Source organism: Copidosoma floridanum, unplaced genomic scaffold, assembly GCF_036245765.1.
Source record: "Copidosoma floridanum isolate Cflo_tuat_1 unplaced genomic scaffold, Cflo_Japanese_pri ptg000029l, whole genome shotgun sequence".
Taxonomy (NCBI): Eukaryota; Metazoa; Arthropoda; class Insecta; order Hymenoptera; family Encyrtidae; genus Copidosoma; species Copidosoma floridanum.
In genome coordinates this window covers 4307149-4334787 of record NW_028321906.1, presented here as the reverse complement: position 1 = coordinate 4334787, position 27639 = coordinate 4307149, and the positions used below count along the sequence as shown (strand labels likewise).

The 27639-nt window shown below is 32.8% G+C and overlaps 1 protein-coding gene across 1 annotated transcript; it reads left to right on the top strand.

Annotated features, from left to right (window-relative positions):
• Positions 1-1560: 1560 nt before the first annotated feature.
• On the top strand, positions 1561-26283 carry LOC106644710 (neuropeptide CCHamide-2 receptor). The gene is made up of 9 exons (XM_089596079.1): positions 1561-1609; positions 10846-11029; positions 14395-14464; positions 17073-17327; positions 18693-18841; positions 20368-20567; positions 23181-23362; positions 24190-24404; positions 26088-26283. The coding sequence occupies exons 1-9, from the start codon at positions 1561-1563 to the stop codon at positions 26281-26283; spliced, it is 1500 nt and encodes a 499-aa protein (XP_089452205.1).
• The last annotated feature ends 1356 nt before the right edge of the window (positions 26284-27639 follow it).

Below are 27639 nucleotides of genomic sequence, written 5' to 3'. Positions count from 1 at the left end.
ACTGGGACGTGCACGTCGATTACCAATAATAACATATTTACGGGCGGTACCCACGGATCGCGCACACTTTGGCGTACGGCTAACTTCAGCGCAGTTTTATCGTACAGTAGGTCCACGATGGATCCTGTCGATCACAGACGACAGTGTATAATGTAATAATACACACACGGACACGCGGGCTTGTAAACTGCAATTGTCGGCCAACTCGTTACATATACGTTGAGTGCATTTTGTGCTGCGTCCGTTCGTCCACTGTAGTTTTCAACTCTACTGCGATGCCCACGCACATACGTGCTGTTTCACGGAAAGCTCGGAAGCAGTTCCCTTCGTGTAGGAACTTGGGCAGAGTTGAACTTCCTAAACAGGAATTACTCCTTCCTACCATTTTCACTTTGCCGCCTAATTTGACGTGGATGGACACTGCTTTCAGTTCTCGTAGACATCCAAAGTTCCGAAAAAATTTTATTTAACTCGCTTCGATACCTGGAATCCCCGTATTTAAAATATGGACGTCTGACAAAAATTTGGGAAAGAGGCGGACCACTAATTAACTTAATTGTTCAAATGACAGATACTATATTCTTTTTCTCTTGATGATGCAGATTTCAATTGCACGTTACTTTACATCATTTCTCAAGGATTACCATCTCTGCCTTGTGCATCAATCGAAATATTTCGGAGAGAAAAATAGCTCATCCATCCAATCGTAAGATCCAAGATCTTCGGTTATGTACATCAAGCTGCTATCGGATTTGGGGAATTCATCAAAAAAACGATCGAATCTAAGATCGAAGGAACGTTTTTGATATTCGATTAGTGTAAACGGATTTTGATGCATATGTACACATGTGGAAGCTTATACGAGCTTGATGTTATTGGAGATGACGAGCGCTGGACTGGAAGAGAGTCACATATCCATCGAGGTGTGCACGCGAAGGTCGTTATTTAAGCGTATTTCCGTAAGTACGCGCTGCCACATAAATCTGCTGCGACAGGGGAAATAAAAGTACACTTAGGATTATTATTGATACCTTTCAAGAGATATGTGTTACACCTACCTATATGCCATAATGCACGACAGCAAGATAAACATATTATATGCCACGCTTGAGGGGCATCTTTTTCCAACGGGATCTAAAATGATTTTCCGCCCATGGTATGATTATATATTAGCTGGAGATGTCAAGAGTTGCAAAGTTATTGCTTATTTGATTTGAATCGAGATAACTTCATGACAATCTCCTGGTAATATTGAAGTCGGTGATTTCGCAGTATCCAAAATAATTGAAAGAATGTGGTAATGATTTTAGTGACATACGCAGAATCAAGTTTCAATCAAACTGATAATACAGTCCTTAGAGCAAGAAGTATTTCAGTAACTTATTTATAAAAAAAGTTAGACGTAAGATTCTCTACAATACGAATTAAAAACACAATCAAAAGTAAGATTGATACTTCCACATTTAGGATGAACTTTAATTTTCGAAAATTAAATTATATTGTACCTTGCAAGCTTTTAATCAAATAATGCTGCGAGGTTTCAAGCTTTGAAATCTGATCATGACATACAAAGTAAACACGTTAACAGTGTCGTCGGAAACAGCTGCAGGTAAGAAAAACTCTGTCACAAAATTGCTTCAGGATAATACGTGGACTGCAATGTTTATAGACTTTTAATTTCAGAATTTCGTTTGATGTACATATTTTACCCCTTGGCATACTCAGTTCTAGAGAAATCAAAGGAAATTCATGATAAGCATAACAAAAAAAAAAAAAAAAAAAAATGATGGAACTAAAATAAAGCTTAACCTTCTCAACTCATCAACGTAGTATTAAACGAACAGTAATTTGAAAAAATAAATTATAAATAACATGAATAAAACATGAAAAATAAATTTTCATGAATCCATGAAATAAAAGTTGTGTAGAAATACAAATCTATAAAATTTTTCATTTTTTTTTAAGCAGCATTAGATATCCAAATGACCAAAAAATAAGCCTTTTTTTATTGAAATTTGTCAAAAAAAATCCTGAGATATTAATAATTATGTCCATACAACTACGTACACCCACTATAATGTAAAAAGAATAGCATGATCTTTTCAATTTTTTTCATAAAACATAATGTAAAATATTAAGAAATAGCTTAAAACCAGTTTTTCAAAAAAACCCGTTTTACAAAATTTCGATGATCTGAAAAAAAAAAAAGGAATGATAAATTCTAATCATTTTTTGCAGTTATAAATATTTAAATGCAGAATAAATAAGCCTTGCTTGGATAAAAATCAGTCAAGAGAGTCCTAAGATAATAATGACTATACACGTATACGTATACGTACACCTACGCTCATGCATATTTTTTTTAGTATAATTCCACTTATACTCGTGCACACCCACATGCCTAATTATATTTTAATTTTAAATCAAAAATTAAAAAAAAAAAAAAAGAAAAAAAAACAATTAACTCAATTTTTTAAATAATTAATTTTCTAAAATCAATGAAATTGAAAAAAAATATAATTAATATAATCACACTTTTATTGCTTAAGAGGGATTAGTCTCTAAAAACACAAAAAAAACAAGCCCAGGTTTTTTAAAAATCAGTCAAAGGGAGACACACCCGCATATCCAGAGGGAGTAATACACTTATTGTGTCGATAGATTTATGCAGCAGGCTCTCTTTGACTAACTGAGACACCAATCAGTCGTAACTAATCCGATAGTTTAGAATTTTTGAAAAAGGGATTCTATATGAATCAAGGTAATAAAATACAAGATTAATAACATTTCAATTGCACGGATAATATTTCAAAGAGAACGTATTACTTTTTAAGACTATTAACTGAACTTGTACGTAAACCGTTTATTATATAGGCTTGGTTTTAAATGTTTAGGCAACGGATATAAAATCACATTACAGTGTACTTAATAAAAAATATGGCCTTCTTTGAAAAGGTAGAGAATTATAAGCTGAGGTTTGAACGATGGTTGAAGTAAATTAAAACTTTATGGCATGACTTGAGGTACTTTGTTTTACAGGGGTCAGATTACGAGGGTAAGCTGAGATGATTAAAAAGAATCGCTATGCTTTGTCTCCATCTGATGTATCTAACCCTGCAATATGATGCTTCCGGAGGGACCAATTTTTTGTCACAGGTATAATCTGTAGCAGTCATTTTGCGTAAAACAAGAACAATTTTTCATTATTCAAAGATAATATGTTTTATACACGTTTTTAGAGAAATTAGTCCAGTCGGAAGCCTTTTGCACTTTTCTATTTTCACTTAAAGATAACTAATCCACAACGTTAATTTTGAACGTATCAATTATTGAGGTAACATTAGTCAGTGCTCGTGACCTATAAGAAATAACACTTCTAGTTTTTGAACATTATTTTAACTAAAACTTTCGACATGAAAAGTTTACATATGAAAATTGTTGTATTCATGTCATTTTTCCTACAAGTGTTTACAAACATAAAAAATAAATGTATGATTATTGAATTATTACAATTAGATCCTTTAAGTTTTTATTTTTGATTTTCTTGGACACATGCCATCATATGCATGGTATACATTATTGCTATATCGTATACCATTCTTAAGCTTTTATTTAACTAGGATTTAAGAATGTTTAGAAATTTCATGATAAAACTACAGCGTGTCATTCTTTCATGAAAATCGTTATACACACACATTTTGTGTAAATTGGCTTCATACTGGAAAAGAAAAAAAAAAAAAAAAAAAAAAAGAGATAAATGAAAAAATAAATGATGGTTCAATTACAACAATTTATTTCACCTAAGGAAAATGAAATTTTCGAGATAAATTTAAAATACAAAGGAACAAACAGATTCATTTATTAAATTTTATTGTAAATTGTTTCTTAGGATTTAAATTTCTAATTAAAAAATTAATTTATCATTTTTTCACACGATAGGATAAATTTTCGATACTAGAGACAATGAATTTATCATCGAAACGACTGGCATCATCAACCGCATAACTTACGAAAAGTAAAAGAAAACAAGTGTTATTGAAAAAACTCAAACTACATCGCGAGAATTAAAGATCTGGTGAAAAACACAATTCAAAAATATTTTTTAGCAAGTTTTATCGAATCATCGTTGAAAATACACAAAAACAAAGGTATTGGACTTCTATCAAGTTACATTAGCTCAACAAGATCTTAAGTTTTGAAGGGAATCGCGAAAACAGTCGACGCAACAAGTGTGCAAGTTTACACCCCTCGAACGACAGTAAAGTCCTCCAAGTACATATTTCTTGTGATAATTTTTATCTTAAGTGCCGCACGTAAATCAGACAAAGTTCCCAATACCACGTAGAAAAGTTTCCCACGCACAAACTCCGACCTGAAAACAGTACATTTATCACACGGGATCATACGCTACGAGCCCTTACGTAATAAAACAACCCCTATCAACTTAAATGTCCACTTTTCGTACCGTTGAAAAGACTTCCCTGGTGGACCCGTCATATTAGACGAAGAGTCCAGCTCCCAAAGAGTAGATAATACCAGAGTTGCCCCTGTTTCCGAAGAGATAAATTTCCTTTTGATACACAAAACGCGGGGGAAAGCTCGGTCTAAAAATCAAGGCTGAAATCCTCCAAATCCGGCAGTTTCGTGCATCCAAGGATAAAAATACGATAAAAAAAAAAAAAAGAAAAAAAAGAAAAAACATATACATACGGAGGAATACAGAATGCAGCAAACGTAGACGCTGGAGGGTAGTTTATTGCGAAATTCCTGGAGCAGTAACGCGCGCGCACCGAGTGAAAGAGGGAGTTCCTCGAATGATCCTCGTCAGCATTAGCTTCCCCTTCCTTTTGCCCTTCATCCCCTATCTTATTCGGACGATGCCATACACGGAGGCCGGGCATTACCAGAAGAGTGGCGGGATCTCGCCTCGGCGCTCTGAGCTATACGTGTTATGCGGTGGTATAAGCCCCAGCTTGGCCTGGACTCTATCATCCCTGGATACAATTATTGCCAGATGGGCGTGAATCACGGTGGTGCTGACGGCCAACTACTTCCTTTTCTTACCCCTGTGTTTTAGGCTGAAAGTATATGTATTGTTTGACTGGGGATTTTTTTGTTTGGAACTCTACCTTAAAAAAGCTCTGTTCATCGCGTGAGAATCGTCAGAGCTTTATACATATGAATACGTGGTCGATCGATGTTCATCATTCCTATTTGCGCGATGTACATTTCTTGCACGTCTATATGCTGTGCTATATCTCTATAGATCTCGTTATTCCGCTCACATGTCCTATACATGGGAAAATGTGGAGCGTTATTTCTCTCTCCCTTACGCCAAGCTACGGGAATGTTGGTATTTTACTGTTATAGGTGTGCAGCGATTGATGCGAAATGCGACGCATGACGGCACATACGCGATACTAAGTTTGTTTTACTTGATTACTCTTAGGTGCATACCTTTGAGTTCCAGGGTATGATCGGATACATTGCCAGGCAGCGTCGATTTTATTTCACTCGGAACATAAATATGGAACATTTTTAGCTTAAAAATATACGGTTGCTCTTTCATCCCAGTGTACTTGAGGGAAATATTAGTGTAAATAAAGGCTTTCATGTGGTTTTATTATTTTTAACATATCTGTCTGTGTGTTATAAACCAACCGTATTTACTACCACTTTGTGCAAACAATGAAATTCATAACCATATACGGTCAAATGTACTAAAAATGTAATTCAAGTTCGGTAGTATACTTGATGTTGTTCTTCTTTTTTATTTTATCTTCTGGCCCAGTTTACTAAAAATAGTACCCATTACCCTAGTAATATATCTTAAAACTGATTGGAATAAACTTGATTATGAGATTCTGTTAAAAATAAAAATAAAATTGTTTTGAACAAAAAAAAACAAAAACAAAAATTGTATTCAATAGGTTTTTCTTTCTTCCTGAATCAAATGCGGACCTTCAAAAAACCAGTGCGGTAAGTGTGATTCTGGATTGTCATTATAATTATGAAGTGTCAGAAGCTAAATTAAAACTTAATGCTAATATTGTCTGTATCGTAAAATTTGTTGTGAAAAACTTTAAAAATATGTATAAAAAAGTTTTAAATATAAAAATATGAATAAGTTGCTTAATTACCGTAGTTGGATTGTTCCATTTATATATTAAAACGTTTCCATGTTTAGATTAAGTTTACATTGCGTCTATCGAGATGTCATGGTAGCTGATATTTCATGATCTGGTCCGGGCCAGGGCATAAAATTACTTACCCTATCTAGGTCAAGGTTGGCCAGGGCTCAATATCAGACCTGTTAGGTATCTGAAGTTGTTACGGGTAGATTTTGCAACAAAAAAAATAATAAACAAAGTAAGTCAGTTGCATGTCATCAGATTGAATAAAATAACAATAAAATGCATTGAAGTGCATGGAATTATACTTTTCCTACTTGTGAGCCACGCAAGTTTATTATTTTACCTATGAAAAATTTTCTGAAAAACATGTATGAACAAGAGAGTTTCAGAATTTGTAAAAAAAAAGAAAAAAAACATAAAATACCCTCAATAATTGAAATAAATGTATTGGCATTGGTTGCTTTAAAGTAACGTACTAGACAAAAATCACATTTACAAGTTTTAAAATAAATCCTTGCAAACAGATTCGTCCAATGAGTGATTAATCTCAACCCGTATCGACCTGTTTGCGAAGTTTCGACCACCGTTTATCTTCCACCACCCATACCTAATGGATGTTCGATATGAGTTTACATTTTTTAAATTTCTATGGAACTATAAGTGTTGAAAAATTCTCTGTTTCAGAAAGATTTGAAGTAATAAATTTATTGTGTATTAATAAGGAGGCTGGGACTTTATAAAAGGCATGTAAGTTATCATTTAAAGCAGCGAGGTGATTTCATCTGCCCCTTCGAATGAAAGTCATGTTAAAAATTTTAATAGCAATTTAAACTCGTTACAAACTATATTTAACAATAATATACGTAATGCCTGTATTTAGCTATCAGGTGCCAGTTTTGAGCGTATATGTATTCATAAAAAGTGACTTGAAATATTATTTCCAAATATTCATCGGTATTGCGCAACAACATTGCATTTGTAAAATAGCTTCTAAAATGCCCGTATACACGCAAACAATTCAAAAGAAGTGATTTTCCAGACCATCTGAATCTTTGGAATATTTATACACGCAATAGTCGTTAGATTTTATAGACACTATACGTTTTACTCACGCATCACAAGTATAATTTAAAACTGGTCTACGAGTTTGTAGAATGAAGCTTGCAAGCCTAAGTAATAAATTTGCTTTTAGATATTGTTTATTTCGCAGTGCAGCTTTAAGGTCAAATATTAAACGAATCTTAGTAAGCTTTGGTCTTATATCACCTCATGTTTTGAAACATCTTAGTTGGCGTTAAAAATCAGTATTCACAATGAAAAAACTATGAAGAATAAGTACCAATATTATGCTTATTTTAAAACTGTTACGTTCAAAGCATTAGAAACGACATGTTATGAGGCAACTTTCTTTATTCACAGCGTGTCTGATCTTCAATTCTACCTTTGTTCTTATTAAGTATCTATCTTTTTTCATTTACTTTCATGTGACATCGGTCACTCCAGTAATCTCAGTAACCTTTGATGATTTTGAGGAGTTTGACAAGTCACAAGTGTATTATTGCATCAGGGCATTGTTATGAATTGTTAATTTCATCTAATATAAAAAATATACTAAATTTTCTTCTTATTATTATTTTTTTTTTTCAAAAGACAGGAAATCGTTTAAACCTCATTGGTACATCTGTGTCGTCATAACCATAAATACATGGTGATTATTTTGGATAAAGTTTACAAGCCAACGCAATTTTTGTTAATCTTATGAAATAGATGACTTGGAAACTCGAATATTTAATGATTCAACAATAAGAGACCAAAGAAGCAATTCGAATTGACAGAGATAAAACGAGGTCACTCCTCTGTGAAACAACTCGGGGACAAAAAAGCAAACGAAGGTTTGATTCGCAAAAAAAGTACACACACACACATACATACATACGAATAGGTTGGAGATTGATGTCACCATCAAATACCCGTGCATAGCGAAGCGATAGGCAGCAGAAGGAGGCTGGGGCGAACTGATAACAAGCTGGCCAATGGCAATAACAATGAGTCGTTGAGTGGCGGTGTATCAAAGGGCTGATCGATGCCTACAAAGCTTTTAGCATTGCCAATGACTCCGATCGGATTGTTAACAGACACTTTCGGTGTACAAATCGATTTTAACGCTATGTAGGATGCCATCTGTCCTTCGTGCAATTTGCTGCTGATTCTCGTCTCTATTTGATTAAGGTGTTTTGTTTTTTTTTTTGTTTTTTTTTTTTTTTTATCACTATGGCCGTGCAGTTTATTTTACAAGTGACAACCATGTGTGCCGAAAAATTATTTTAAGGAAATTGATATTCTGTAAAACTTTTTATTTACTTTAGGATACTATAGTTTATTGAAATATTAAAACTAAATTTATATTCATAATTTAGTTGACATTCCACACTTGATAGTTTAAAAAGTAACATCAGTCAAAAAATACACCAGCTGCAATATAAAGCATCTATGACACATATCTGACGTAAATAAGATACTGAGTTCTTGAGAGAAAAGCTCGTAGAAAATTTATAAATTACAATTATTAAATTAATTATTAAATTCCATTAATTGGTATATGAATTTGTAGCTAATTATGTATTTGAAACTTAAACTTCCAAAAGTACAGAAGACTAAGGTCTTTACGAGGCACTAAAACTAATAAACGCAAGCAAGAATTTTTCTTTTCTTTACTTTTTTTCATTTTTAGTTTGGTATTAAATGTCTATATTGAAAATCGCATTTGTTTTTTTTTTATAAAATTTTGTCACGAAGGCAATATCGCTCGATTGCTACTTAAGTGAGTTTTATCGCTCGCCAATAAACATGAATAATCGATGAACACGAGCATATGAGGAAATATTTAGAGAAAAGATAGTTACGCATTTGAAGATTTCCAAGCTTGGTACACTTGGATATAGTCATTTTTTAAATTTTTTATTAAATTCTCATACGTTTTCTCAATGAATTTGTGAGGTCCTAGCATACATAAAATTTTTATATACACTTTGATAACTTTATTGAATAAAACGATGTTCTCATGGTTCTATATTCTATATTTTTTATTAAAGGTATTCTACAAAAAATATTGAACCACATTATGTGAAAACCACTCTAACTTTATACCAATAACTTTGCATTTTATAATTGATACTCGTCACTGTCAAGAACACGCCACGACTATAAATAAGGTAAAATGTCTGGCATAAAATCAGTAGTTTGCATATATATTATCTGGAACATGCACCTGTACCAAAATGTCGCATTTTTCAAAATAAGAAGTAAGTCGGTGCTTCGTATACAAAGTCATCATAGTCGATCAAGTTATAGTATCATGCAGCTAATAAAAAATATGTTTTTGCATGCACCTAAAGTGCTGTTACTCTGATTGTTTCATGTAAATATTAATTTTTCAAGTAGGTCAACTCAAAGCATGCAAGTGAAAAAAAAATAAGACTTTATTTTATGCTGTTCAAAGTTCTTACTGATCATATTAATTAAGCTTATATTATCACCGCTGATGATGGGATGATGAGTAAAGCAAACATATCGAAGAAAGTTTAATTTGTTTCTCTTATGTAAAATAACCATAGTGAAATTTTTAATTATTGAAAATAACTTTCATCACTTGGTTTGGAAACAAAATATTTATTATTCAATGAAAAAAAATATGAAGCATACTTTGTTTTAAAATAACCCTAAGGAACACGTTGAATTAAAAATCGTTGTTTCCCTAAAATCAAACGAAGTCAATTAAAAGTTTCCGTAAAGGAACTTTGGTTCTTAAATTACGTCAGAAATCGATAAAGCAGCAGCATAAGAACATCCACACGTATGAATTTGCGTGTAACAATTATCCACCAATTAATTTACAAATTGATGTTGACGTGGGAAACTGAGTTATTAATAGCATTCTTATTTATTATTCTAAAAATTGTTGATATTTAAATTTCTCTGTAGACTCGATTTCCATTCGTTTACTTAACAACCAATTCCCTGTTAACTAAAAACTTTAATTTTTGTATACAACACTCATCTTACTTATCATGAATCATTTTCGAAACTCAATGAATCATGAAAAAAAAAAAAAAAAGAAATTAATGTAAATTGAAATTACGGAAGTTTATCGTACATCAAGGAGGTTTGTAAGTATCATTCAATGGAGAGAGAAAGTCCCCTCTTTACCACGCACCCCTTCTTGCACCCAATAAACTCAATATTTTACCTACGATTGACGTTAGCGTTGTTTAAAATTCACTATATCATGCCTCAAAATTTTTCTCACTGAATTATCAAACAATACTTAGTGCGTAAGTAAGTTTTTTTCAATATCTTTGAATTTTTCCATATAAGCGAAACAAAGAAGTTACGAGCCTACGTTAATGACATGATTTTCATTAGTATGATTCTTTAAAAAGTGACCTATAAAAAATATTGAAAAATTCATACGAACTCTACGTGTTCCAAACTATCAAGAAACCCCAATATCATTGTGTTATCTGCATTTTATAATTACTCTGAAACCTCCTTAAGCAAACGGGAAACGTCAATAGGATCAACGTCTTATTCTAGCTTGAAAACCCGCATCCAGACACCCACGGTCATCCAACGTAATCCGAGCAACGCACGGCAGTTTAGCTAGAGAAGGTCCTTTTTTTTTTTTTTTTTTTTTTTTTTGTTACTCCAACAGGGTTGTGCTGCGAGTCAAGAGGTGAGCAAATCTTCCCTCGAAAACAATCTCAGCCGCACAGAGAACTCGAGAAGCGAAGGTGTGCCATTAATCTCGACGCAAGAACGGCTCCTCTGAAAATGGAAACCTTTATTGCAACTGTTGACTCAGCCGTGGACGCGCTGAATATCTTGCTCCGGGCTACGTAACAAACTTCCACAGGGTTTTTCTCCATAAAAAAAAAAAAAAAAAAAAAAAAAAAAAACTACACCATTACTCAAGAGCTTCCTCTATCTGTACATCCATCTATTCGGAGTGCCATCTCCTTTCCACCCTTTATATTTCTAATGGCCTCTTTACTTTCCGGTTCCATCAACGCGAAAGCTATCTCTCTCTCAGCGAGAATAAGACTCTGGGTTATCGATCTCTTTGATGGTACGTAGGTATTCGTTAATGCGCGTTCACCACCCCCACCTTTTTAATACGTGCATATATACCACACGTGTGTTTACGCTTTTGAAATGTTTTATCGACTAATCACAAATATCGAAAGTTGATGATGGTTAATCTGATGGCATGGGGTTTACCAAAGTCTACATAAATTATTTTTTGTCCCTCGTATTTGAATTATGAAATTGTTTTGTGTCATCGACAAAGTCCTATAGTTTATCTCGTAACAATAAACTGCTATCTAAAATCATTTCGCTGCTAGTTTTATTAACAAAAAGTGAAAAGTACATGTTTTTGAGAGCAGAGTATTGAGAATCGTTTTAGAGGAAAGCTGGATAAGATTAATGAAAAATAGAGAGTTTTACATAATACTGCAGTACAAAAGCCTCAAGGTGAACCAAATATATGCCACTTCATAAAAGCTTGTAGATTACGATGGGGTGGTTACGTTACGAAAATAAACAATGAAACTTTTTTTTCATATACGGAGTTATGGAGTGACGATGCAGAGATTACATTAGAGAAAAAATTGAGGAAATTAATCTATGGTAGGGTAGCAACTAGATTAGTGCTCATTCGGCCATGAATTTTCGAACGCCAAACACCATGTAATAATAATAATAATAATAATAATAATAATAATAATAATAATAATAATAATAATAATAATAATAATTATAATAACAAAAATTACAATAATAATAATAAAAATATCAATAACAACAATAGCATTAAATAACAATAACAAGAACAATAACAATAATAACAAGTATCTTTACCATCATGATATTCAAAAAATAAATATACGCACTAGTACGCAACTACAACGTAATATATTTTATCAGTGTTGATTTTTTATGTATTATTTCACAAAACATAGCTGTTACTAAGGCTAGAAAGAGCTTCCCTTCCAACTATAATTAAATAAAAAAACTCTTTTTTTTTAAATCATACCACATGTATATTGCAAGCTTCATTTTCTTGATGAAAAAAAAAAAAAAAAAAAAGCTATTGCAAAAAACAAAAAAATTTTGGAAACGGCGTTTGAATTGCAATATATGTATGTCATTACCAGATAAACGCAATATAAAGGGGATTATTCAAAATTTTTGGGTAAGATACAGCTTTCATCACAAAAATGTCTAATTTTCCATTTTGCACCTACTGTAAAATCATCCAAAAAATTTTGAACTTTCACTTATTTACGCACGAAATATAAAATAATTTTTTTTAAGAGTTTACGGATAAAAGTCTTACACATTAAGTACAATACATATACTATATTTAACCAATAATCCATTATGTAACAACACACGAAGAAATAATTTCATGATTTTAATTTCTATGAATAAGCCAAAACTACTTGACGTGTACACCACACCAAAGTGCTGACATGGATAAATCTATAAGCAAAAGCAATAAATAACCAGGAAACAAGTTTCACGCACAGGTGCAAGCCGCAGTACATTGTATACGATTGCCTTCGGTGATGAATGAGACCCGCCCACATAGTGGTTTAAGGGTGTGGGGGCGCAATTTACTTAACAATAAGAAAGTTTTGAAAAAAATATATGTTGCAAATAAAAATTTTACTGATGTACGTGCCAAGTTTGAACAAAATCGTATCAAACGTTTTCGAGAAAAAAATTCATAAAGTTCACCTGTTGACGTCATCTTTAACATCGGCTTAAATGGGGAAGGGACATTACAGTTTTACATAGTTATTACTCGCTACGTTGTACTTTCAAAAAATCATAACATACTTTCGATTGCCTTATACTTCAAATTTTTCATCTCGCCAATGAAAAGTATTTATGCTATTTGTCTTTGAGTACAATAAACTACACGACTTTGAACAGGTACTGTAATTTTTACGAAACTCTGCTAACGCAGTGTCGAGTACTGGCGAGTTGACCACGAACCAATTTTCTACAGTCGAAGGTACAGATATTTTTGGATGGGTAGGTGTACGACTTTCGTTAACGCATGGAGGGATTAGCCTCTCTGCTTTCCCCCTACAAGAGCGCCCTAACATCCTTAGCGTTTAAGCCCTTCTCGAATCATGTTACGATTCCTCCTGCCCTTATCAAGAGCTTTGCACTCACGGTAATTGAGTTGGGTGTACTTAAAATATAAAGTCATGTGCTTTATTTTGTTGCCACGGCTATGTTAACTATTAATTTACTCATACACGAGCCAAAAGATGAAAATAACTTGATGTCAAACTTAAGGGTTTGGCTGGTGAGCTCGAGTCTTTCTGTAATCTTGAAAGTTAGAAAGTTGCCTCCCTGAGGTGTGTTTTTTACGTCACGTACATTACTTCCTAATACCATTGGTACTATATGATAACAGATTATTAAGTTTTGTTGGTGGTACAGCAAAAGTTTTGAATCCCCGGAATTGCCTACCCACACAAAAAAAACCGATTCCTTCCTCTTTGGAATAAAAATACCCTGTGCCTTACTTACATTTTACCACCTCTGAATATTACCAATCGAGTTGCCCTTGTTGCCAGCTTTAATTTTATTCGAAACATCTTTCCTTTCATTAGTTTTTCAAACAAATTTTTTATTTATTTATTTTGTTAATATCCCATCATTTTTCACACAATACATCGTAAAATATCGAGCTCACGTACGACAGAATATCTTGATAGCACGTGCTTAATGCCACTGACATGAAGCATGGGAATGGCTATGTCAACGAGGAAAATCAATAATATTACAATAGAATGATGAAGGCGTTGACTGGGTAAAAAAGCGTGTGTAGTTATTTTTAAAAATTAACGCACGTACTAGTAGGTGACGTAAAATCATACGTCAGACGCATATCTAGTTATCTGCAAATGGAAGATACTGCGAGTTGGAAAAAAGCAAAAAATAATTGATAAAAGATAACAAAGGAGCACGCTTTATTGGACGCCAGTGTCCATCGAATAAACCATTTTATAATTTTATTATGTGAGTTTTCTTGGATGTGATAGAATATTGTATTTAAAAATGCAAATAGAGTTTATTATTTCGCGGGACTCAACCGTAGAATAATTTACAAGTAATTGTCATAAAATAAAATAAATGCAGGCTAAAACAGATTTTTCGAACGAGCTTTAATTTATCAAAGGTACGATCTTGCCAATAACAGCGAAGAAAGGCCAAACTTGAGTATAATTACTCCGATGAAAGTTGCTATGGTAAAATTTTGTAGGATCTTATACGAAATTAATACAAAATTATCAAAAACAAAATGTAACTACTTAACATCCTTGATTATTTATTAACCAGTGCGATAATTAACATAGGCGGAATTCTCATACAATATATATGCTCTTTTGAACGAGCTTATCAAGAGTGTACAGGATTTTAGGCAATGTAAAGACGATGCACGAAGCACGCACCATAATATATAAACCTGTGTACACAAGCTAGCGGATTTCGATACACCTAACGTTTATCATACTCTTTTGATAGTCCCCCAAAATTTCAATTTGATTGATCGTTTCCGATAAACCCTACAACTTTATTCGTTTGTGAGGGGGCACGTTAAAAAAAACATGATTGACAATGAAAAACTTACATCGTTCGAGGTACATAGTAATAAATAAAAATAGAGCACACCTACACAGTATTAATAATTATAATTTTAAAACTTTTGTAAAATTAAATGTTCACTCTACTAGTAATTTTGAATATTTCTTGAAATCAGAGTTTTGATAGCCAAAATTATTTATTTCATTGACATTATTATAATTTTTTTATAAAAATCATTTAAGAGAAGTCGTTTATGAAATATATTTTTTATATCTAACATTTTAATATCTTTGTCAATTAAACTCAAGGTATGTCCCGTTTCATTACAATGTTTGAACACAGCCTTATGTATTGTTCTTTACATTAAGTTTTAGTTAATCTACTACTTTAGCCTACATGTATAACACTTGCTTATTACAATTATTACATTGTAATATGTACATATTTCCGACTCTTCAAATTCAACGAATCTACTAACGAAAGGTAGCAAAGGTATATTTATTTAAAAAATGCGTTCGTGGAATGTGTACCTATAACGGAACTAATAACTATAGTTGAATATCAACTACACGTTTGTGTATGGATTAATTTAAATTAATAACATGTTGAATTTTATTAATTCACACAAAAGTTCAATTTATAGTCAAGTATAGAAAAAAAAATTAATTTTTTCTTTCTGATATTACACGCAATCTCAATTTTTGTAGTGGTTTACACTATAAAATTGATTAAATTGATTATTATTTACTATTATTCAAAACCATCATTTTTGATTCTTTGAACAAAAAAATAATGGCATTTCAATAATACCCATAAATATATAAATACATTAATACATAAAAGTCTTGTCTGGTAGGCATTATACATACAAAAATACAAATTATAAAAAATAAGTCCACCTAGAAGTAGTTGATAAAATTACGTATATTGAGTCCTGACAGATTTATTAATATTATTACTGAATGATTACTTACAGATTGATTTCCCGGACGGAAAATTATTTATTAGTATCTAAAGCTTAAGGCTTAGGATGTTTCAAGTTGTTCTAGTTGTGATCAGATAAAAATTTTATTTTTCGTTTCAGTTTAATAAGTAGATTAAATTTTTTTTTATAGAAATAATAACTTATTGTTCTGTTCTCCAGTCTCTGATGAGGATTTTCATTATTACCTATTATTATTATTTTGATGATTTTAAAATATTGTAACAGTCAAATCGATTATTTAATATCAATATTAAGAAAGTTTTGAAAGTATGAATAATATTTCCTTAATATTAGATACTTGATACCTACGTCAAGGGGACTTTGAAGATAAAGCTTGTTCACCATCTTATGGTGTCCGCTGTACTAAAGTTTGTATGTCACCCAGATTATCGTATTATAATTTCACTAACGTCTCTCATTTGATAAAAATGCCAAGAAAAGCTTTAAGTGTATGGTTAATCCATTACCTTGTGGTATAACAATGGTTCAGGTCATGTCTCGCTCTTTATTGTATTTTACCTTTAACTCACTTTTATTTGGTACCAATATTGAGAGGGTTGTACAGAAATGTGACTCATCTTTTTATATTGTCCCTTACACTGGATTTAAATTGTTATTATGCAGCTTGTTGTTTCTGATTTTTTTGATACCCACCTCGAAAGAATTCTTAAAAACGATAACCAGCACTTGAGTGGTGGCCGACACATAGGCAGGCAGACCGGGAGACCTACAGACAAGTGAAAGAACCAAGGTTTAAAACGCTTGTAATAAATACTGCCATCCACGTCTTAGTATTTTTTTAATGAGCATACGTTTATTACTTTTCTAGCAATATTGTTATGAATAAAAGTTTACTAAAAGAAATGAGTTTTTAATTGTTTTGTTATTTGTTTTTCGTATTCAGTTGCAAGTCAATAATAATTGGGTCAATACTTGGAAAAAACATTCTTTAATGAAACCTGGTCTTATATCTTTTATAAGCATGCACCGAAATAGTAGTTGAAATGAGTTGATAGGTCAGACATACATTGAATAAATTAATTAATTGAAGCATTTAAAATGTTAATTACACGTAAACAAAAAATCTACAAATCTTATCTCAGTACAAAAGGACGTATAACAGGAATATGATAGGTATTAGCGTAATATTTGGAATCTATTTCCAACTTAAACTTATTTTAGGATGAAACTTTTACAAAAAAAAATTCAATTTATGAGTAAGATAAATAAAAAAAACAAAAAAAAAAAAAAAATTGAGCTATCTCGTTCTTGTTGTATTGTTTCAGATGCCCAATCTAACCCGGTTATTGAACGCGTCGGTGGTTACAGTATACAATTTGGCGGACAAAGAGTACGACGAGGACGAGTACGTCCCGTACGCGGAGCGGCCCGAAACGTACATTGTACCAATATTGTTCTTCCTGATACTGGTGGTTGGCGTAGCCGGGAATGGAGTTCTCGTCCTCACACTACTACGACACTCCAACATGAGGAGCATACCAAACACCTACATTCTATCCCTCGCCCTAGGAGATTTACTGGTGAGATAAAAATGCAATTTGACTCATGGATAGTACCGAGATTTTTAAGTTTTTTAGACGACATCCAAAACATCCGTACTGGAAAAAATATAATCTATAAAGATGTTGTAGATGTAGGTTTACGAACAGCTAAAACTGTTTTTTTTTTTTTTTTTTTACTTTTTTTTTCGTACCAGCCTTTCTGGTCTTACTAAAGGAGCCAACCCCTTCTTTGAAAGTCAAATATTGACGTTTATTATTTCAGTTCCCTTCACGCGACGTTTTCAATGTACACACGCGTTACGAGCAAATATAAAACACCCGAACGGAAAAAAGTTCCCTTATCCGATAAAAAAAAACTTTCCTCTAAAGTCACAGCAATTTCCCACCATCAGCCCAAATTGAATAAAGGAATTTTTCGCTGAAACGAGTTTGAAATAAGCAAATCTAATGGTGGGAAAAGCCACCGAAGCTGAAACAGACGAGCGCGCACCACCCCCTGGAGCATCTGTAAGTCCGTGGGGTTGTGATCCCCCGCGACCGTATACGTACACATATAGAGCGCGAAGTAAAGGTGTTAAGTGAACCACTGGGGACATGTAGAGAAGCAAAAGGAAAAATAGAAAGCTGGAGGGAATGGAGGACTGAGTCGTGGGAGGGTGGCTTTGTCGAGCACGTGTGGAAATTCGTGGGATGTGTGGCCTATTTTACTTTCTACTGACGTGAAAGCAAGGGCTGCAAAATGTACCTGTACACCTAGCAAGGACCACTCGAAAACTGAGATGCTGCTCGTAAAAGTGCATCGGTCGTAATTTTTTGGGTTTAGGGAGATCCCACAGCAAAAAATAAAAAATGTCACATTTTATGTGCGCGTGTGAATTTTTCAATAATTATTTCCAGATGTATTTTTGAGAAAAGAAATCATTTAGTTTTACAATTTAACATACACTCTTATGGGTATCAGTAATTAAATTGTATTCAAACTACCATCCATGTAAATCCAAATTAAAAAAAAAAAATTTCTTCTAGTTAAAAAAAGATTAATCAGAAGTAAGCTGTCTTCTAAAAAAGAATAAACTAATAAAAAAAAAATTTTTTAATTCGCACAAAAATTCGTCAAACGGTTGCATGTAATAAAACTCAATTAGTGACCCCTATGAGAATAATTTTTTTTTTTTTAAATACGTCTGGAAAAAAATATTCATACGCACATATTGTATTCTAGAAAAAAATGTAATTTCTTTCCTAATTAATTACCTAACAATTATTACCAGGTGAAAATGTTGCCACGTATTGTTACTTTTGAAAACGATGATACCCGTATACTATATCTGTGTATTTCAGTTGTAATTTCGATTTAACCTCTTGTTCTGAACAATGCTATAGGTGATAGTCACTTGCGTCCCCTTCACGTCTATCCTCTACACCATCGAGTCTTGGCCGTGGGGCCTCGCTGTCTGCAAGCTGTCTGAGTGGGCTAAGGACATATCCATAGGCGTTTCTGTCTTCACCCTCACTGCTCTGGCGGCCGAAAGGTGATTGATTTTTTTTCATACCACTATGATTTACTGTTTCCTTGTAAAATAATGGAGTTCAAAAATGTATCAGGCTACGTTTGAAACTCATTTTTTAATGAAAGGTTGATATAGAGGAATATTACTGTAACCACAAAATGAATACGTATTTATTGATAAGGACCAGGGAGTTTGGGCGAATGTTGTAAAATATAATGCATTGTTCACGATAACAAAGAGCTACACTTTCATTTTGTTACTTATTTGAATATTTGTTTTCTATCCATAACTATGTGAATGTAATAAAATAAACTAATTGATAACTTAATTGAACTCTTCTACATTTTTTGTTAAATAACATATTTGTACATTGTAAGACCTAACGTTATTGAAAATTTCATGAGAAAATTGTATGCTGATAAAGTAGAAAAGTAAAAGCCTTAGTAAAAGCTTGTCAATTAGGCAAAGGATATTTAATTAGAAAAGTATGGAAAAATGTCTTTGGGATGAAAATTTTCAAAGTGGAACATTGAAAGAGAAGAAATGGAAAAGAAAATAGAAAAAAAACTCACTGGAAGCAGGCTTACGTGTCCAGTTCATTCGATTGAACCCTTGCTTTGAATCATCACGTACGCACATAATTTAATTGGACAGATGTGGGTCATTTTATAGAAAACGGAATTTTTCATACCCGAGTTGAGATTCAGTTTTAAAAACTTTTGTTATTAATGAAGAGCATTTTTTTGATAAAGTTAAAAATGAAACTACGTTTTATAAATTTATTACTATAGTCTGAAATGAAAAAAGAAGCTTAATTGGTGTTACAGGCTTATGGCTCGTTTCAAAATTTGATTTTTGGCTGTAATTTTTTCCACGTCATATCATCTTAAAATCATCATACTTGACATTACTCTCATATATTTTAGAGAACCGAAAATTTTTTTCCAAGTCTTGAATGCAGTTTAAGTGGTAGCCCCCTTTAAAATTAGTCGAAATTAAAATTCCCTCAAACAATGTTGCCACAAATACATGCAATTTTACTTATTTAGGTACTCCAATTGAAATGGTTCGTGTTCTGCGAAGGTTATATTTATAGCAAAAATTCTTTCAATTTCTTCATTATGAAATAAAAAATGCCATAGGCTTGCACGTTCAGTGAAGTAATTTTCCCCAAAGTAAAAAATAAGAACCCTTAACGATTTAAATTTCAGTTTTAGCAAAAAAAAGAGGTATTAATTCAGATGATAAAGGGTTAATTTATACATGTAGCTCGTTAGTAAATGGTATAAGATACTTATTATACAATAATACTATAAAAAAATTATTTTTCGTGAATCCAGCGGAGCCCCTTACTTGTATGGGTCACAAGCAGTAGAAAATTTTTTTTTAGAAAAATGAAAAAACCTTTTTAGTCTTGGCTCACTTCAGCCTTCATAGTATGCTCCTTTTCGTAAAATGATCCATGCAAGGACATACACTTACACTTACATTTACACACAAATAGACACAATCTCTCGCTTTTTGAAGTCTAATCTGGAATATTGCAGGTACTACGCAATCGTCAACCCGATTCGTCGGCACGTGGCTGGTCTTTCAACGAAGCCGCTGACTCTACTCACCGTGACCCTCATATGGTTGCTGGCAACAGGTCTCGCTATGCCGGCCGTTTTGTATTCCCACCTGCCGACTATGCCCCTCAAGAACAACGAGACAATATGCGTCTGCAGCCCATTCCCTAAGGAATTTGGTAATTCTTTTCTAATACAAGCCATCATTCTACAACGATTGCATGACTCGTCCCTCTAAATTGCGTCTTCGTAGCTTTTTATTGACTGTTTTCCATTTCCTGCACTATCTGTCTGCTCTGAGCTCCTTCTTACTCTTTTCTGCGGACAATTTTTTTTAAATTCTCGTGCTCGAGACCTTTTTTTCCCTTCGTTGGCTACCGATGTTTTCACAGCCACCTTTCTCTTCGTTTCTTTTTTTTTTTTTTTTTTTTTTTCATTCAATCCACTGTTCGAACAAACGTGCTTTATTGGAAATACCTTCTGGAATACGCTAGAGACGCGACAACGAGGTAAGCTTGAACTTTAAAAGTGCTGCAAGACACACTTTTCTGCTGCCAACCCCTTCGAATCTGATAGACTTGGACGGCATTTTCATATGCCAGCACTGCGGTCGTCTACTTCTATTTTTTTTTCTTCTTGAGGGACATTGAAGTTTGTTACCGTAGCCTGATGTACTTTACTTTGCGTTTGCTAATACAATTTTGGTGTCAAGGGTACCATTTAATGGTTTCTTTAACGTTTGTTTTGCAATTGTTGTGTTTTATTTTTTTTCAATTTATTTGGTTAGATTTAGGTTAGTAGCTGGCTGTTGTCTGCTTTATTTATTGAGCATCTATTTCATTATCTAATAATAGAAAACTATCTAGTAATAGAAAACTATTTATTTAAAAAAAATTTCTCTTTTCGTTGATCTTAAAATTATATTGAAATACGGGAGAAAGGTCGAACGCATAAATAATTAAAATGAGTATGTACATTATTGAAGTAAAAACATATTTTGTCAAAAAATATACACCTAGGTTTGCTGTAGTCATTCATTTACTATAAGTTTGGTAGACTTTTTATGACATAAAATTTATGCGAACAAGTAAAAAATAAAAACAATAATTGGGAAGCAGTGGTAGTTTTCATGGAAAAATTATTAAAATTTTATGGTGTTAAATTATATAAAACAAACATTACAAAAAAAGTTTCAATATGAATGCATATTTTTCTTTACCAAGTTATGTTTTCTTGTAGAAGTATTTTAATCAGAAATCGAATGTTGGAATGAAATATTGCAAATGTAATTTCTCAATACTGCAAGCTCAACTCACATTTTAAAAAAAAAAAAAAAAAAAAAGAAATCACGAATTTTTTATGTAGGTATAACTCACCAAATTTTCGCATAGTTTCAGAATCGTTTTTTGATATGCTTGCTCACATGCAAAAGTTTTTTAATGCATTATTTCAAAGTGTCTTCTTTATTTGAGATATACTTTTGATTGACCGTCAATTGTTATATGACAAAAGAAAATGCAGTGGTTGTGACCTCCGAGGAATACTAATCGAAGTCTTTTAGAGAATGTACGTGGTATCTTTTGCTCTTTGAAGGAGTAGAAGTGTACGCAAGTCACGATTTTCTTTAATGCATTTATTTTCCAGGATTTCATGAAATCCAATATTGAAGTTATTGTATTACATAACTTTAAAAACATAAATTAAATAATATTTTTGGATATTTGATATGCCATATTTTTAAATAAATTTTATTGCCTTTCTACGAATATGACAATTATTTTATTTTTGGATGGTACTTTAAAATATATGGTTGTATTTATTTGCGTATGTCGATACTAAAAGCAACATGAAATTTCTCTGCACTTATCAAAGGAATTTAATTATTATTATTGTTATTATTATTTTTTTTTTTATACAATCAGTTAATAAAAAATGTAGATTATATGCATGCTCCCGTGATATAATTGAGTGTTTAGAGTTTTAACGATTATTGCAACATCTTTATGACAAGCATGAGAACCGAGAGTTGTTTGTAGTTACACTAGTCGTGTGTGTAAGTACCAGCTTCAAGCTACATTGCACGAGAGTCTAGCAAATATCGGAATTTCAAGAAAATCATTCGCGTTTAAAAAAATGATTCAATTGAAACGAAAACTTATTTGAACCAAAAGAGAGAGTAAATGGTTACTTTGTTAGAAAATCCAACGAAGTCCAACGGTCTTAGATTTTGTGCATGGTAGGCTTGGAGTAGGCGCAATATGATATTTTTAAAACTTTTGTTGTTGTAGATTATTACTAGGATTAAGTGAAAATAAATATACAATGTAACGACTTTTTTTTACCTTAAATTAAAATACCATAAAAACATATCGTGAAAATATCTAGAATCATGAGCTCTTCCAGTATTCATTACTTTTTTGACAACATTTCAAAGCTATCGCCATCACTACAAATGATCTCAAAGTAGTGTCACATATATTTATAGGCACGTATTATAAATACAAGTACTTGAAATGATTTTACAAAGTCACATTTTTTTGTTTATTTAACAATACTGTAATTAAAAAAGGTCAATCAAAAGCTCATCCTACAGCCATGATAGTAATAATAATAATAACAATAACAATGATGATGATAATAATAATGATAATAATGATAATAATAATTTTTCTGCAGGTTATTTCAGATTGATTTAACTGTAATAATGGTCCATTACTTTTTGCAGCTTTTTTTTTTTCAAAAAAAAGTTGAGTTGACATTGTACGATATCTAATTTGGTGTCCTGTTTATAGGAAGAAGCTACGAAAAAGGTATGGTACTCTTCAAATTTCTCATGTACTATGCAATACCTCTGTGCATAATATCGGGATTCTACCTTGGAATGGCCCGTCATCTTGAACTGTCCACGAGGAACATGCCAGGCGAGCAGCAGGCAGCGCCTCATCAGTGTGAGCAGATAAAGGCACGAAAAAAGGTCCGTCTGCATGTGTACCCACTTCTCTGCTAAGGAGTCCCAAGTATTTCGATCCTCTCAGAAATGTATCTTATTGCAACGCGGTAGATGTTGCACAGGCGATCGTGCTTGGATTAACCAACTTTTTTTACTCCGTGTATTATCACACGAGGAAGTATGTAATCTCGTGTAATGGTATACTCACGCTTTTTTTTTTTTTACTAAGAGTTTAGCGACTTAGAATAAAATCCACGTGGCTGTGAAAATTAAAATGTATCATGAAAAAATTCTATGAAATAGTATATTTAAGTACTATGATGTTTAATTTTCTCAAAAAAATTATCGTACTCGGTTATCCTTTTATTCGACTTACTTTTGGCACTTGAAGTGTTTATCTCACGTTAGAAAGATTTGCCGACTACGTGGATGATGAACATTTTTATTATAATGCTGATGGATTAAAAGAAAAAAAAAAAAAAATAGATTATGTATGAATCCAATCAATACTAACTAGTGCAAAAAAAATTTGTTTTGGAATTCACTAGTTTATTTAAGAAAAAATGAAGATAAACATGTTATTATAATTAAAATTGCGGTCGTAATACAAGTTAAACATATGATGGATTTAAATATCTATTTTATTTAGAAATATGTCTAAGACCGTAAGCTTTTTTTATATTATCATGATTATCATAATTTAAAATCTTAAATATTTTAATAACCTATTATAATTTAATAATTCTTGAATTTAAATTTAACAAAGTAAAGTGTAACATTTATTTGGTATTTTTTAAAAACTAACGATGATGTTTTGTAAGATCTAACGTTTACTTTATTATTCATTGCAGGTCGGAAAAATGGTGATATGTTTTGTAATAATTTTCTTCATTTGCTTTCTCCCGTATCACGTGTTCATGCTGTGGTTCCATTTTTATCCGTTATCTAATGATAATTACAACGATTATTGGCACGCCTTTCGCATAGTTGGCTTCTGCTTGAGTTTCCTTAATAGTTGCGTCAATCCTATCGCACTCTACTTCGTCAGCGGTACATTTCGCAAGAGGTTTGTACACCATTGTTTTTAAAAGCATTAATTTTACCCTCGTATTATCATGTGTCTCATCCTGCCATTTGGTCATAAATTTAGCATCTTCAACAACAGTTTTTCACGGACACCATACAAACAAATGCTGTTGTAGCATGCATGTTGCTTTATTTTTAATTCTCTTTTATTTGCATCTAAATATAAATGGTGTGTTGCAAGAGCTTGTTTATAAAAATCATAGAAAATTGTGGAAAATATACATTTTAATATTTTTTGGGAGAAAACTACTGATTTATCAGCCCCCGCGCGCACACACACACACACACACACACACATACATTTGCTTCAAACTTTGTGCTCTTTTTATTTGTGTAAATGACACTATTCAGAAATAATAGTACACTAGAAGTACATCTGTCGTGAATTGTGACGCAGGCGTATATACGTAACGTACATACTTCACGACTTGTTAGTAGCAGCTCCATCTGGGTGAAAAATCTCAATGCATTTATAAGAATAAAGTTTTGCCTCGAGATTCTAAATCGATGTGATAAAGCGGTTTTGCATAGAGATTGGTAAATAACGTCAAAATCGATTTTCTTTCTTACTTACTTGCTAGTATGCGAACTGGGAAGCTTATTTACATGACAGGGCCTTCTAGCGCGGACGCGATATTTTTGACACATTGTTATACCAAACGTGCGAGTTATGGATTATGCGCACCGTTGTATATGACTTTGAGTACCTTCCCATCGGAGCACTGAAGAAAAACTGCATTTCGATGAATAAATACTTCAATTTTAAATTGACCGTGTAGTCACGTTTCAGTTTATTCAGTTGAAATGTATGAAACGGCCGTAATATTATGACAATAAAATTTTATATTTTTATTTTCTAAAATATGCTTCAATGTGACTGTTAAATTTTCATTCCTCGATGTCTCCGTTACGGCGTACGCAAAATATTAAACTCAAAAAAACTGTGTCAGGTCAATTACATAATAATACCTGTGCAATAAAATTATATATCTAGTAATATTAATCTGTATAAATATATTTTAAAGAATTTTTTTTCTTCTTCTTTTTCATTTTTTTTTTAAACTCACCTTTTGTTTTTATATTTTTTGATTTAGAAATAAATATTCACACAGCTGTTTTTTCGAGATGCGGCTTTTCTGCCAATATCCAAAGGGGAACATTTTTATTACTTATTGCACTTGTAACGTTTACGTTCAAAACTAAAGAAAGTATTTAAATCAATACGAAAGCGTAAGAATAGTTGGTAATACTCAAATTAGTTGATAGTGATGGATTTTTGGCACGTTTATCAAATAATTTTAGTGTTATACATATTGACTATTTTCTACGATCTCATGGGTCTTACTGTAAAAAAAAAGAACCCAAGTAAATAGTAAAATAATAGATAATGTAAATGATTTAGAGCTTTTAGCTTTTGAGCTCCCGTAAATGTATTAAGGAGGCAAAGGTAATCAATCCCAGACCGGATACTGATAAAACTAAACGATAATCCAAAAATAAACCAAGTCTGCTACTTTGTCCATTCCGAGTCACAAAAAAAATGGATCGGTGGTATCACACAAATACTCACGGGCACATAAAAGCTCGCTGTGTGCATGAATTGTAATATGTTTTTATATATACGTACAATATCGGTGAGTAATTCGTGAAAATGTATTGTCAGGTTCAACGAGTACCTGTGCTGTTGCTTGCCAAGCGTGCGGCAAGCAACGACCACCCGAGGAAGGTTCCCGAGGACGAGAGGCGAGGCAAGTACGTTCTACGAGACGAGCTTCAACTCGACCTTCCGGAGGCACACCCAAGAGCTCAACTCGACGATTCTTCTGAGCTATCCGAGTGAGGTGGGCAAGCCTACCTGAGCTAGCCGAGAGCCCCACTGATGCCTCGAGTGAGACCTACCGGTATGCCAATGCCATGAGTTTGGTTCGACTGCTGTTGCTGCTGCTGCATGGTGATCCTTGAGGATGGGCCCTCACGTCTGACTTTGCGACTTGATTGTCGTTACTTCGGTGTTTGTGTTGTTGGATTGATTAGTGATGACCTATGATACGGTAATTGGTCGGCCGAGCGATAATTGTTGAGCTCCAGTATACTATTTTGGCTTTTATCATTCTAGCTGATTAGTTTTTTTTTTTTTTTTTTTTTTTTTTTTTATATCGCCAAGAGTCGTTGTGATAAACAAAAGAATATTAACTACGTTTCCGTAAGTTTATCAATAACAAGTAAATTACTTTCTCCACACCACAGTGGTTCTGATTTAAGGAGAGACATTTGGATAAATTACTCCTGAACGAAGATCAGGATCATTACAATCTGTAAAGGAAGAATACATCATTTATGGAACACAACAAATAGTAGCACCATTTCTGGCTTTCAAACAAAAAGAAGCACCATTAAATTATCGTGGTTGAAAAGTAGTATGATTTACTGTACTTTTACTTTTAAAAATAACCATTACGAAATAAAAAAAAGCCACTTTGACATAACTCATTACTTTCTCCACCCCAGGCCTTGCTTAGAGAATGGTAAGCTGATCTGCTAGGGAAGCATGACGAGCAAGATTTGTAATGTTAAGGTGGCGTAGGTGGTTGCTACAATAATTATAGTTATTTCGATAAAACCAAAGTACACGATCAAGAAATTGCCAGAAAACTACCGTGACATTATAACTGTAAAAATTGGAAAATATTGCGAGGCAAGCCAGATTAGTATTTTATAATTTTCTTCTGATTTTCTCTCAAGTTAAGTCATTGACCCAATATTTTTATGAATTTAATAGATTCATTGTAAAAAAAATACACAAAAACTATTTTAAATTTTTGAGGTTAATCAAAGATTTTCGCAAATATAGTCGATTTTTTGACCACTGTCCATAAGAGTAGGTGTTAAACTGGTGAATTTTCAGTAGCAATTTGCAAAAAAATTAAGTCGTTGACCCCGGTATTTTCTTATCGCAAATGAATTTGACATACTTTATTTACATAATTCCAAGATTTCAGAGGTTGTGGTCAAGCCGATAAAAATCGCCCAAGCCACCTGAAGTGATTTCATATGTGACTAAAACAACTTCCGAATTTGAATTTCCCGCGAATTTCCCGGTCATATTAGAGAGCACTGCGAACTTCAGATTTTGCTCGTTGTACTGCCTCCTGGCAATTAAGTTTGCACATTCATCATTTTTATTCAACAAGTCGTGGCTATTAATATCAGAGTCC

Excerpts from the sequence above, each read along its gene's own strand:
- LOC106644710 (XM_089596079.1), top strand. The coding sequence starts at position 1,561 with ATGACATACAAAGTAAACACGTTAACAGTGTCGTCGGAAACAGCTGCA. Across the intron at positions 14,465-17,072 it reads CTCCGATGAAAGTTGCTATG|ATGCCCAATCTAACCCGGTT; the intron begins GTAAAATTTTGT and ends GTATTGTTTCAG. Across the intron at positions 20,568-23,180 it reads CCCATTCCCTAAGGAATTTG|GAAGAAGCTACGAAAAAGGT; the intron begins GTAATTCTTTTC and ends TCCTGTTTATAG.